At 35.9% G+C, this 12,912-nt stretch overlaps 1 protein-coding gene across 1 annotated transcript in view; it reads left to right on the top strand.

Moving 5' to 3' along the window:
- Positions 1-12,912, top strand: part of AP3B1 (adaptor related protein complex 3 subunit beta 1) — a gene marked incomplete at its 5' end in the record, with an annotated part of 182,438 nt that overhangs the window by 484 nt on the left and 169,042 nt on the right. Inside the window, one exon of the mRNA XM_084232934.1 lies at positions 1,956-2,030. Coding sequence (XP_084089060.1) covers positions 1,956-2,030 — 75 coding nt within the window. The remainder of the gene's footprint in view (positions 1-1,955; positions 2,031-12,912) is intronic.

A 12,912-nucleotide genomic window follows, 5' to 3' on the forward strand; every position in this document is an offset into this window, starting at 1 on the left:
ACTTGTCTTTGTAGTCAAAGGACAATGAGCAAATCTGAACTTAGATAAGATTCCTAAGATTGCTAATTGGTATTGTTGATACATATTAGCTTATATGCATACATATTACAGGATATTTGGTTGGATATTTTCTTCTTTTTCTTTATATTGAGATAACATTAGTTTAGGACATTGTACAGGTTTAAACTATACGTTTTCTGACATTAGCAACTGTATATATCACACCATGTCTGCCTCCAAGTGTTCAGTTACCACTGTTTGTATATTATTGATCTTAAGAAACTTAATTTCAAAGTTCCAGATATTTTGGCTAAATGTATTTTAAAAATATTAAATCATGCCAAACGGCACTGTTTCATCTTTTAAAAAGAGGTATATTATATTCCATGGAGTATATATCCTACCACTCCTTTATCAGTTTGTGTGTGATTGGGCATTTAGGTTGGTTCCATGACTTGGCAGTTGTGGACGGTGCTATGAACATAGGAGTACATAAGTCTTTTTTTCATAATTTTTGGGTAAATTGAGAGGTATTGCTGGATCATTTGAGATTTCCATTTTTATTTTCTCAAGAAATCTCCATACTGTTTTCATGGAGGCTACACCAACTTGCATTCCTAGTATCAGTGGAAGAGAGTTCCTTTTTTGCATAAGTTAGGTGATACCTCATCATAGTTTTGATTTGTATTTCCTTTAATAAGTGATGTTGAACAAGTTTTCATGTGTATGTGGGCCATCTGAATGTTTTCTTTACAAAAACATATATTTAGGTCTTTTGCCCAAGTGGGGTGTGTGCCTTGCTGCCCAGCTCTGTCTGTAGGCAGTGGCTGCAGCCACAGCCATTACTTCTGCAGTCCTGCTGAGGGACCTGGGCTACCAGTGCTGGGTGCTGCCTTGTGTGTTCTTTCTTACCCTCCCTCTGCAGTTGGACACATGATTTCACCTGGTCTGGCTTCTCCTGAAGACTTTTTGATTTCTTATTTCTGGTAGGGGATGGGGAGAGAACTTTCTTTGCCTGTATTGATTTGGGTAACTGTCGATGTCCCAGGCCAGACCCACATGTGACTGTACTCCATTTCTGAAAATTCACTGTGCTCTACAGTGCCCTAGAATAGTGTGAAAAGGTAATTCAGAATGGGAGGAAATATTTTCTATTATTTATCTGATAAGGAATTAATGTCCAGAATATCTAAGTAGACATACTAAACAACAACTAAAACTGACCGAATTAAAAATGACATTTCTCTTGTCATATTCATCAGTGGTAGGAAATATTAGGGTCGCTTAGGATTAGGGACATATAGATCTAATGATATAATAATGTCAATTTAGAAAAGTGGAACTAAGGCTCAGAGTTAGAACTAGAGTTTGGGGAATTGTTCCTTATTAGGGTGGAAATTAAGTCATGCTGGTGAATGAAATCAGGAATTTCAAACATTGGTTGAACAGGGTAGCCTGAAAAGATGGTTGTACACAGAACTTTAGAGGATTTTGTGAAGAGGACTTTGAAAAGTAATGGTTAGAGAAGTACAGATACCTATGAAAAGAAAGCCAAGGGCAAAGAAAGTTTGTTTAAAATAACATTTACCAGCCTCCTTTCCATTGCAAATGTAGTATGTATTTAATGTAAGAACTTTGAAAATAAAAGATGGTACAAATATTTAAATGTATTTATAACCTCTTTATTCAGATAAAACTAATATAAATATTTTACTGCATGTCTTAAATCAGTATACAGTTCTTCCGTAATATATCTGTGTGTTTGTATATTTACATACAAATTGTTTGTTCTTTGCTGCAAGTAGTTGGTATAAGTGAAATGACTTGAAAAGTGTCTGCTTGTTAAAACCGTAGCTTATTTGCTGATTTAATCTTGTGCATATTTAATGTATGTAGAATTTTTCTTTTCAAATGACTACAAGTCTCAGTCCTAATATTCCATCTTTATTTTTCAGATGATTGCAAAAGGGAAAAATGCATCTGAACTGTTTCCTGCTGTTGTGAAGAATGTGGCCAGTAAAAATATTGAGGTACTGTTTTGGTTCATAATTTTCATGAGTCCTTTTGTGAAAAATAAAATTGTGTATTACTTTGCAGTTACTTTGAAATGCAGCTTAAGATATTTTGATATCACTAGAATTTTTGTTGCAATTAAAATAATCCATAATCTTAAATAGGCAAAGTAGAATAAAAAGTAGACATAATGCTACCTTTGGATTTTTGGTGGAGAATGTGAAAGTAAAATTGAGAAGATTCATCTGAATGTTTGGCAGTAACTTGTTGAGTTTTCTTAGAGCCAATTTAATTGAAATTTGCTCTAAGACCTTGATTTTAAGATAGCATGTATCCAGTGAAACAGACCTATGACCCTGCAGTATCAAGACTTGAACCCAAGTGTTATGACTCCAAATCTAGTGCTTTCTAGAGCATCAGTCATATCTATGGTAGTCCCTGACGCAGTACAGCAGCTGAGCAGAAGTAGGGTATAGTGGGAGCCTTCAATTACTGCTTCCTGTATGGGCTTTTATATGGAGCTTGAAACAGAGAAATTCAGGAACTTTGAGGCATAGCTAAAGATGGGTCAAATGTACTGATTACTTTTAACAGGAAAAGTAAACTATGAGCCACTGTAAAAGCCATTGAATAAGATGAATGAGGAGTTCAATAAAGGGAATGAGAGATTGGTATGAGCAAACGTCTTGTATTTCAAAATAAAGTGGTAATGAATAGAATTGAATGACCACATTGATCATGGGTCTTCAGTTTATGTGGGGTAGTGATTGTCTGGAGGATATGTAGATAGGGGCTTCTGAGAGGGGCTGTTTACTCAACAGGAAGTAGTGATATCCGCATGAGAGTAAAAAATCAGCATACTTGCTTCCTATTTGCCCATTGCTAGTAACTGTGAACATCAAGCAGTATGACTGTCTCTCTTTGAGTCTTGGGAGTTTGGGAGAAGAAGCAGTCTCCAATGAACAATATTTTCAAAGATCTGGTGACCTCTTTTTCTCAACCTTGAATTCAGTTAACTTTTTTCTTCTTGTATGGGCTTCTTGTATGACCTAGTGTCCTTTGGACATATGTTTTGGCTGGTGCTAAATTGCATATTTAAGGATGGTGGAAAGTTTTTTTTTTTTTTTTTTTAACTTAAAATCAAGTATTGTTAACAGTGTTCTGAGTAAATAATCTGAATTAAAAAAAGAATGAAAAAGGAGAGACAAAATAGAAAAGAAATAGTGCACTGAAGGGCCTCCCCGGTGGTGCATTGGTTGAGCGCTGGGTTGTGAAGCTGCCTGCAGCCTCTGCAGCGCTGGTTCGATCCCCGTCTGCTCCCCGGCCACCGGAGGAGGGTCCCACATGGCGCGCAGACCTCTCCTGCTACCCGCTGCTCCCCTCTTTATTTTTGACTTTTTTTAGTATCTTTATTATTCAGTACCTTTATGTGAGTGTCTTCATGTTCATTTGACTTGGGTTTTTGACTATTATTTCTTCAGATAATATTTTGTCCTATCCTCTTTTCTTCTGGCATTGACATTTTACATGTATTGTGAGATATTACCTATCAGCCTAAGAAACACTATTTTTTTAAAAATTTTTTTTCTTTACATCTGTTTTCCAGTTTACTTATTCATTCTTGTGTTATCCTCACTTGACTAAGTAAACTCAGTGAATATTCCATTTCATAATTTTTTTCATTTTAGAATTTCAGTTTGTTCCTTTTTTATCCTTTCTTATTTTTTGTTGCAATTTTCTATATTCTTAATTAAGGAAATTTTCTTTCTTCTAATAAGTATTAAAATTTATTAGCAGCTCTAAAATTCTTTCAACTCTCTCTTTTTTAAATAGTTTTTGAGAATTTTTTTTAAAGATTTATTTTTATTTATTTATACAAGCACTGGGTACATACAGTCAGAAGCGCGAGAGGGTGAGAGAATTCACCAGAGCCAGAGCGGGGAGCAGAGCAGGCAGAAGGACCGAAGGACACTGCTGAGGAGAGCAGCGGGCGGCAGAAGAGGTCTGCGCGCCATGTGGGACCCTCCTCTGGTGGCCGGGGAGCAGCCGGGGATCGAACCGGCGCTGCAGAGGCTGTGGGCAGCTTCGCAACCCAGCGCTCAACTGCTGCACCACCGGGGAGGCCCTCGACTCTCTCTTTTTCTCAATCTTGTATTCAGTTAATTTTTTTTTTTTTGTATGTTGTATATGTTCTGTTTTCTTAGTTTTTTTCTTATGTGGAGTAATTTGGGGTTGTATTTTTGACATTTCAAATAGTAAATTATGAAGATTCTGTATTTTATGTTTTACTTAATAGGTTTTTTTTGTTTGTTTGTTTTAGAAGGCAATTATTTTGACTCAGTATGTAAATTCTGTTTCTTAGGTAGCAGCCTCAGTCTCACTTACCTGTTTTTTTTTTTGGCCTTTTGCTAAGCTTCTGTGAGGTTTTTCTGTGTTTTGATAATTTGAATGTTAGCGAGAGATGTGCAGGTAAAGACTATTTGATGAGGGCCTCCCTGGTGGCACAGTGGTTGAGCGTTGGGTTGCAAAGCTGCCCGCAGCCTCTGCAGCGCTGATTCTATCCTGGCTGCTCCCCGGCCACTGGAGGAGGGTCCCACATGGCGCGCAGACCTCTCCTGACACGCAGACCTCTCCTGCTGCCCGCTGCTCCCCTCAGCAGTGTGCTTCGGTCCTTCTGCCTGCTCTGCTCCCCGCTCTGGCTCTGGTGAATTCTCGCACCTTCCCGCACTTCTCACTGTACCCAATGCTTGTGTAAATAAATAAATAAATCTTTAAAAAAAAAAAAAAAAAAAGACTGTTTGATGAGCCCAGGTCCTGCTCTCACCCTTTGGATGCAGTAGCTTTGTTTACCTGAGTTTGTTTCCATGAGGCAGATTGGTTTCTCCATCAGTACCTCTACTTAGCCAAGGAACTGGAGGAATTTAGTTCATACTAAACACCTTAGTGTTTTTTGTAATATGTCCAGATTTTTAAGTTTTTTTGTGGCAACTACTGCGATAGGATTTTATTCCAAATTAGCACAGGTTCATTATCTATTAAGATGATTTAAAAATGAGCTCCTTCCTTCCTCCTAAAGGTCTTTTATATTTATTTTCTCTCATGATTACCATTTCTATCCATCTTCATTCCTTTGATGGGTCCACATTTCTTATTTGTTATCATTTTTCCTTATCACTGGAGGACTTCTTTAACATTTCTTGTTTTGCTAATGAATTCTCCCTGCTTTTGTCTTGAAATGTATTTTGCCTATAAGTTGAAAATATTTTTGTTGGGTTAAATTTGCAGCTCTGAATGTACTATCTGTTCAAAAATTTTTTCTTGGTTTTCTGGCCTTCATAGTTTCCTAGGACAAGTCTCTTGCCATTCTTGTTTCTATGTCTCTGGGTGTAATGTGTCTTTCTCCACTCCCAGCCCCCACCTCCCTTTGGTTGGTTTTAAGATTTTTTCTTTATTACTGGTTTTTATTTTATTGTGTTATGCCTTGACATTTTTTTTCTTCATGATTATTCTGCTTGGCATTTGTTGAGCTTATTACTAAATTTGTGTGCTTATAGTTTTCTTAAAATTTGAAAAATTTAGCAATTAGTTTTTGAAAAATACCTTTTATATCTCTTCTCTTCTGGCACTTTTCCCCCAGTTTTTTCTCGCTGTGCTTCATTTTGGTAGTTTCCATTCCTGTACACTCATATTAATCCGTCTTTCCCTCTATAGTGTTCACCATTTCTGTCATTTTGAGTCTTTTCCATGGTTGGATTTTTATCATGGTTATTATTAATATTTTCCTGGTTTTTAGTATCCCTATTTAATTTTAACTAGATACTGAACATTATAGAATTTATGTTGTTGATTTCTGGAGTCGTTGTATTCCTTTAAATTGTTTTGATTTTTATTGTGTGCATATTAAATTTATGGAATCATTTGATTGTTTCAAAGCATCATATTATTAGTTGGTACAAAATATCTTTTAGTCTAGATTAATCCCACTCCTAGTCATCTATGTATTTATGAGCTGTTTTCTTTCTGACTTGTGGGAAGGTGAGCTATTTCCTGCTTTCTGTGATCATTGAGACTGTTCTGCTTACTTCTTTCCTGTTTGTTTTTGATCAGGCCTTAGGCGGTTTTATTTCACTTGTGTGCAGGTCAGTGCTTATCCTATGACTTTATAGTACACAGCTACATTGTGTACACTCTGCCCCACCCTTACTGTGGGGTGTGTGGTGTGGTGGGTGTATGTGTGTGTGTGAGCCAGAGAAAGAGAGAGAGAGAGATGGGGGGTGAAGTTTCCTCCTCTGTATTCTGCTCTGCAAATTGTAGGAACCCTGTCCTTGGTGAACTTTGTTCTCTGTCTTCTTACACAGAAGACTTTTGGGTTCTGTTTGAATCAACTCCCTTGTGCTGGTAGACTCACCCTCAATTGTAGGATTTTTTTTTCTCTTACGGTTCATAGCCTTGTCTGTGCTGCTTCTTGTTGATTATTTGAAAAGTATTGTTTTGGTTTTTTTTTTCTTTTTGGTGTTCTATTTGGTTAAAGTAGGAGGGTAAATTATATCCCTCAGTTATTATTATTTTAAAATTATAGCTTTATAGGGCCTCCCCTGGTGGCGCAGCAGTTGAGCGCTGGGCTGCGAAGCTGCCTGCAGCCCTTGCAGAGCTGGTTCGATCCCTGGCCACCGGCAAGGGTCCCACATGGCGCGCAGACCTCTCCTGTGCGCCTGCTGCTCTCCTCAGCAGTATATTTTGTCAGTCTGCCTGTTCTGTTCCCCACTCTGGCTCTGGTGAATTCTCTCACTCTCCACGCTTCTGACTGTACCCAGTGCTTGTATAAAAAAATAAGTAGATCTTTAAAAAAAAAATTACTGCTTTATATAAAAATCTATAATTATTTTAGGCTTCAAAATACATGGAATGTTATTGATCAAATGAAAGCATTACTCTCAGTTTTTCTCTACTTTCCCTGCAGAAATTTTCAATTTATTTATTTTTTTATTTGAAAATTCTCTTTTCTAACTTCTATATCAGAGTTATGTAGTATAGTACTTTATAGTTAGAATATACTGACTGAACTACATATTATTTAGCAATTTTATAGTCAGTCTTTAAGGTTTTTTTGTTTAAAAAGCAAGGCATTTTCTAATAAAAAATTGCATAGGTGCAGGAAAAATAGAGTGAATAAAATAACCCTGATATGAGAATGATGGTGGAACTTTTTGTGTAAATGGAGCAAGATCAACCAGATCACATTTCCACTATATGATACAAAGACAAGACTGATAGGAAGTAGACACACCTCCCTATTGTAACACTTATGATAGTGGATTGGGTGTTACTATGTTTCTAAAATAAAGTAAATTAGTGGTTTAAATTGTCTTTCCTCATATAAGTAAATGTGCAGTTTAAATAATCTTGCATTTATATATTCAAAATCTGAAAAAGTAAAGGTGAAGTATATATTATACCATTTCTAGAATACATATTTACTTAAATAAAATAAATTATTTTCTATCATCTTAACATTTTATTGGAATAATTTGTATCAGGATTTCAAAGACAAATTTTAAATTCACTTTTAGGTAGATGTAAAAGTACACTTTATTTTTTTTTTATTTTCTTACGTTGTTGTTCATTTTTGTACAATATTTGATTTCTCAGGTGTAGTCCCCATAGTTTTCCCACCAATACAGCATCCGTGATTCATCAGCACTGTCCTTGTGCTCTTCCCTCCCCTGTTTAGACCCCTCTTTCTCCATCAGACTGTATGCCTCCGATCAATAGTTTGCCTGCTAGTTTTGTCTTTTTCCTGATCCTTGGTTCAGTCTCTCCTTTTTCCACCTGACTTATTTCACTTAGCATAATCCCTTCCAACTCCATCCATGTTGCTGCAAATGGTATGAGTTTATTCATTGAGTACACTTCTTTTTTTTAAATTAGATAGTAAACACATTATATGTTTCGGATAAGTGGATTGAGTAACCATCTTAAAGTCAATTTGAGTAACTTGGGTAAATTAAAATAAAAACCCTTCATTATGTTTTATCAATTTATGAAATGGATTAAATTAATTTAATATTGAACCTACAGTAACTTGATAAACTATTTGTTCTTTCTAGGATTCCAATTAATTGGAAGAAATTTATACTGAACATGAAATCTTAAATAGTATTTGCAAATTTTCATCATTACTAGTTTAGTAAATATTTATTAAGCACTATTTATGTCCTTGTTAAATTGTATTAGGGTTTCCTGCATCTCGAATTCAATGTGTATGTGGAGGCTTCTCTATACTAACAGCAATTCTCAAATACTAGCACAGTGTACTCAAAGTCAACTCAGTTCTTACATTAACTACTAGAAAATAGCATCGTATTCCACAGGTTAAGGACTGAGTCTTCCAACACAGTCCATACTATTACTTCTGCTTCTGATCAACTGGCTACAAACTGGAGATTTCTATGACCCCTTCCTTAGGCTTCAGGTGTCATTTGCCAGCCCAAGTTGTTACCTGTTCTGATACTTGACTGTAAATCAGAAGTTCCCATCATCTCCTCCCAGATTCAATTAATTTTCTATAAGGGCCCAGAGAACTCAGGAAAAGCTTTGCTCACTAGTCACCAGTTTATTGCAAGGGATACTGACAGATATGAATCAACAGCCAGATGAAGTCTCCAGAGAAACTGCTCCCATCTTAGAAATATCTCAGAAAGTCACATTATTAACATATCTTTAACACTTTCAACACTTAGGAGAGCCCAGAATTTTGGGGTGTTGTGAGCCAGAAACTGTAAATGAAGTCCAAATATGTATAAGAAATATGTATTCAGGTGACCAAATAAATGGTCATTCAGATGACCAAATATATATTTATTATAAATCACAATATTATATCATTTATACTTCTGAATTCATAATTTCAGAGAGTTATGCAATCTATATGATATGTTATGGCCATGCTATCTGAGCCTTTAATTTGAAATATATATATATATATATATATTAGTTTTATGGCATCTGGTATAAGAAAGTCCAAATATCTGGAAAAAAAAAAAACCTAAAATTTAACTTAAGAAAAGTATGAGATGTATGTAAATCTTGTGTTAGAATTAGTTTCTCTGTAGCAACAATGATGGCTAATATGTAAAAAATGCTATCTATGCGAAGTAGTGCTTTATTCTCACAAAAACCTCTGTAAGATTGGCTCTATTATTATTCCTATTTTACAGATGAAAACAAGGTAGCAGAGAGGTTAAGTTACCTGACCCAGGAGGTTACATAGTTGGTATGTCTGCCAAAATCCAAATTTTGGTATCTTGACTTAGAACCACCCTTTTAGAGCTATTCTTCCCATTTTTTGAGTCCTTCCTCCTTTTTTTCTACCGCAATGTCTTTGGCCAACTTCTGGTTTTAGCTGTTCTTTGGGAATTATTTGGCATTGGCATAACTTTCTTATCTTTTAGGTATGGGTAGAAATTATTAAGACCTTAGAAATTGATAGTAAATTAGTTTTCGTTGTACTTCATGTCTTCCTATAGTAAACAGAACATTCTGTACTTATACTGTTAATCAAAGCTATCCAGTTCAAGTATTTGTCAGTAGTAGTCTATTTGTTCATTTTTCCCCCTTTACAATCAGCTTCCAGTATGTAAACATAATTATTGGTCCATTTGCTTTGAACTTCTTTCACTCCTGAAATACCTTGTTATTTTTTTGAGACATCCTTAATCCTATAATATTTAGGAAAACTGACATAAGCTTCTTAAAATTTATATTCAAAGAACTGATTGATGTTTCATTGCTATCAAGTGCAAAATTTCATTTTTATCAGTACATGCTGCCTTAAACACACAGTTGTACGTCATCTGCCATTCAAAATGTCAAATGATACCAAAAGTGACCTAGTAAGCAATCAGTGGTCATAGTACAAAAATAATCAAAGGTTTAGTCAATAGCTCATGGAGTTTGATGTACTAGTATTGATAAACTAATTAAACAGATCTGCCTGTGTTCTTCTAGCCTACTGGGGCTCTTCTATGATTAGCTTTACAGCAAGGAGTGTTGTAACATTGAATGAAAGTAACTGATCAGAGAGTGGTGTAGTCACGGAGCTTTAAGTACTCCCATTTCTGGTCACAGAATGGTTTCAAGGAAAGTAGGCATTTTCTGCACACCTGCAGCCAGTCAGTGCATAGGCCTCTTGTGGTCAATATTGATTGATTCTTATAACAGAACTAGAACAAATTTAGTGTTTTGCAACCTTCTGTGATTTAATATTGTTATGCTTTTTGCTATAACAGTCACAAAAATCCTTCTCCAATAGTGAGTAATTATAGCAATACCCGCTAGCTCAGCTGTGGTTCTGAGTGTTTCAGAGTTGCCAAAATAAACTCCTGGATGTATTCTGGAGTTCATAATTCAGCTTTAAAAATTGACTACACAGTAAATAAAGGTGTTGCTGAGAAATAAATCACAAGGGGATAAAAGGGTAGGTGGAAACTAACCCATCCTTCTGTCAAAACTTTCTATAGAATTAGAGTAAGGTCTCAGTATAATAGAAGAAACAATGACTTTGAGGGCAATCTTATTAATAGCTATTATTTCTCCACAGTATGTTGGTGACCTTCCAGGTTTCAATTCAGTGAATTACAGTGGTAGTAAGTTAGACACTAGATGTGGCAGTCTGATAGGAAATGTCTTGATTTTTTTTTACTCTGATATTGGGCTGTGATGTTTCATTCAGTTGCTAATTGTTCAGTCTGTACTATATGCCATTATAAAATTAAGATATGAAATTCCCTTCAAGAAAGTGCCATGATGGGTTGAATCTAAGTTGTTGAAAATTTCTATAGATTAATATAAAGTCTTGCCCTTCTTTCAAAAACAAACAAACAACAAAAAAAAAACTGCACCAAAATATTGGTCAGGTAATCCTTGATTTCGTCAACAGTACTTTTGAAAAAGGTGTTTGGTTTTAATCAAGAATTAGTTGTAGGGCCTTCCTGGTGGCACAAGAGGTTAAGCACAGCACTGTGAAGCAATCCGTGGCCTCTGCAGCATAAGTTCTATCCCCAGCTGGCCAGAGAGCAATCCACATGGCGCAGCAGACCTCTCTCCTGGCTCGCCCGCTGCTCCCCTCAGCAGTGTACTTCGGTCAGTCTGCCTGTTCTGTTCCCCACTCTGTCTCTGGTGAATCCTCTCACCCCCCACGTCTCTGGCGTGTACCCCAGCTCTTGCATGCATAAATAAAGCTTAAAAAAAAATTAGTTATATCAGTGGAAGTATATCAGCTGGAACAAGGTCTTACCTATTTTTTTCCTGTTTAAATTTCCCTTGTGTTTGGAGTGCCACACTGAAAGAAGCATAAGACAAATTGTACTGAGTTCAGGAAGGAGCAAACAAGATAATGAAGGAAGTCAAAACTATGTGTCAGGGGAAATTGGAGTTTGAGGGAAGGTAGGCCATGGTTGTTGTCTTTTAAAAAAGTCCAGATTGAACATCAACGAATGCTGGTGAGGATGTGAAGCAAAAGGAACCCTCTTACACTGCTGGTGGGAATGCAGACTGATCCAACCACTATGGATAATTGTGTGGAGGACCCTCAAATTACTAAAATTGGAGCTTCCATATGACCCAGCATTTCTACTCCTAGGAATCTACCCAGAGGACACAAAAACATTAATTTGTAAGGAAACCTGCACTTCTATGTTTATTGCAACACTGTTTACAATAGCTAAGATATGGAAACACCCTATATGTCCCTAAACAGATGACTGAATCAAGAAGATGTATTATATATACACAATGGAATACTACTCAGCAATCACAAGAGAGAAACTCATGATATTTGCAGCAACATGGATGGAGCTGGAACGGATAATGCTCAGTGAAATAAATCAGAAAAAAAGAAAAATATTGAATGGTTTCACTTATAGGAGAAATATAGGGAAGTCAAAGGATCAAGAGAAAAAGACAGAATTAGCAGGCAAACTAATAGATCTGAGGTATATAGCAGCTGGGTCCAAACGGGGGAAGGGGGTAGGGAAGAGCACAAGGGACTATGGTGACAGTTCATGGGTGATGTGGTGGTGGAAGGTTTATGAGAATTACACCTGAGGGATGAAAACAAATATTGTATAAAAATGAACAGTGGTGTAAGAAAATCAATAAATAAATGAAGTCCAGATTGGTTAGTATGGTATAGAATCTGGTCCTGTGTAGCACTTACCTTCATTTTTGACGATCTTTAAATATTCCTTTTAGGTATGTACTGTGCAGATATATTAAGAAAATTAACCAGGTAGTGGTATCTGAAGATATTTTCAAAGGCTGATACAGTTCTCAAGCAGTGCCAGAAGGAAGCAGTTGATGGATTTAAACTAAAAATCATTTTTAGTTAATTTTTCTGATTATCATAATTTTGCTATATAAAATGCCTCTGTTTTCAGAACATACTTCCAACCTTTTGGAATTTTAATTACATCAAGTTGTGATTGTTGTCAGACATTCTTACTGAGCAGAAAATGTCATGTAATGTTTACCATAATGTGAATATTACCACAAAATCAGATTTGGGACTTCAGCACCTTTTGACAATTAAGTGTCAATACCATATAAACAGTAGACAGTGCCCAAATTCTATTATTTGTATCCCTCATTAAAAAAATATTTTTGCAGTTCAGTTAATGTTTTAATATTCTTGTATGGTTTTCCTCAGATTTTTTAAAAATCCCTTTTAGGGGAGGACACCTTGATAGGATGTTGTTATTATGGATTATATTATTAAAATTCTTATTTTACAAGACTTTTCTGTTATCATTCTTTATCCTGTGGTATTTTATTCTTATTTTGCAATCTAAGCTATGACCAGGGTCATTATTTCAGAAAAATTGAGAATGCATTTTGGTATAG

The sequence above is a fragment of the Talpa europaea genome (genome assembly GCF_964194135.1).
Source record: "Talpa europaea genome assembly, chromosome: 5".
NCBI classification, from domain to species: Eukaryota; Metazoa; Chordata; class Mammalia; order Eulipotyphla; family Talpidae; genus Talpa; species Talpa europaea.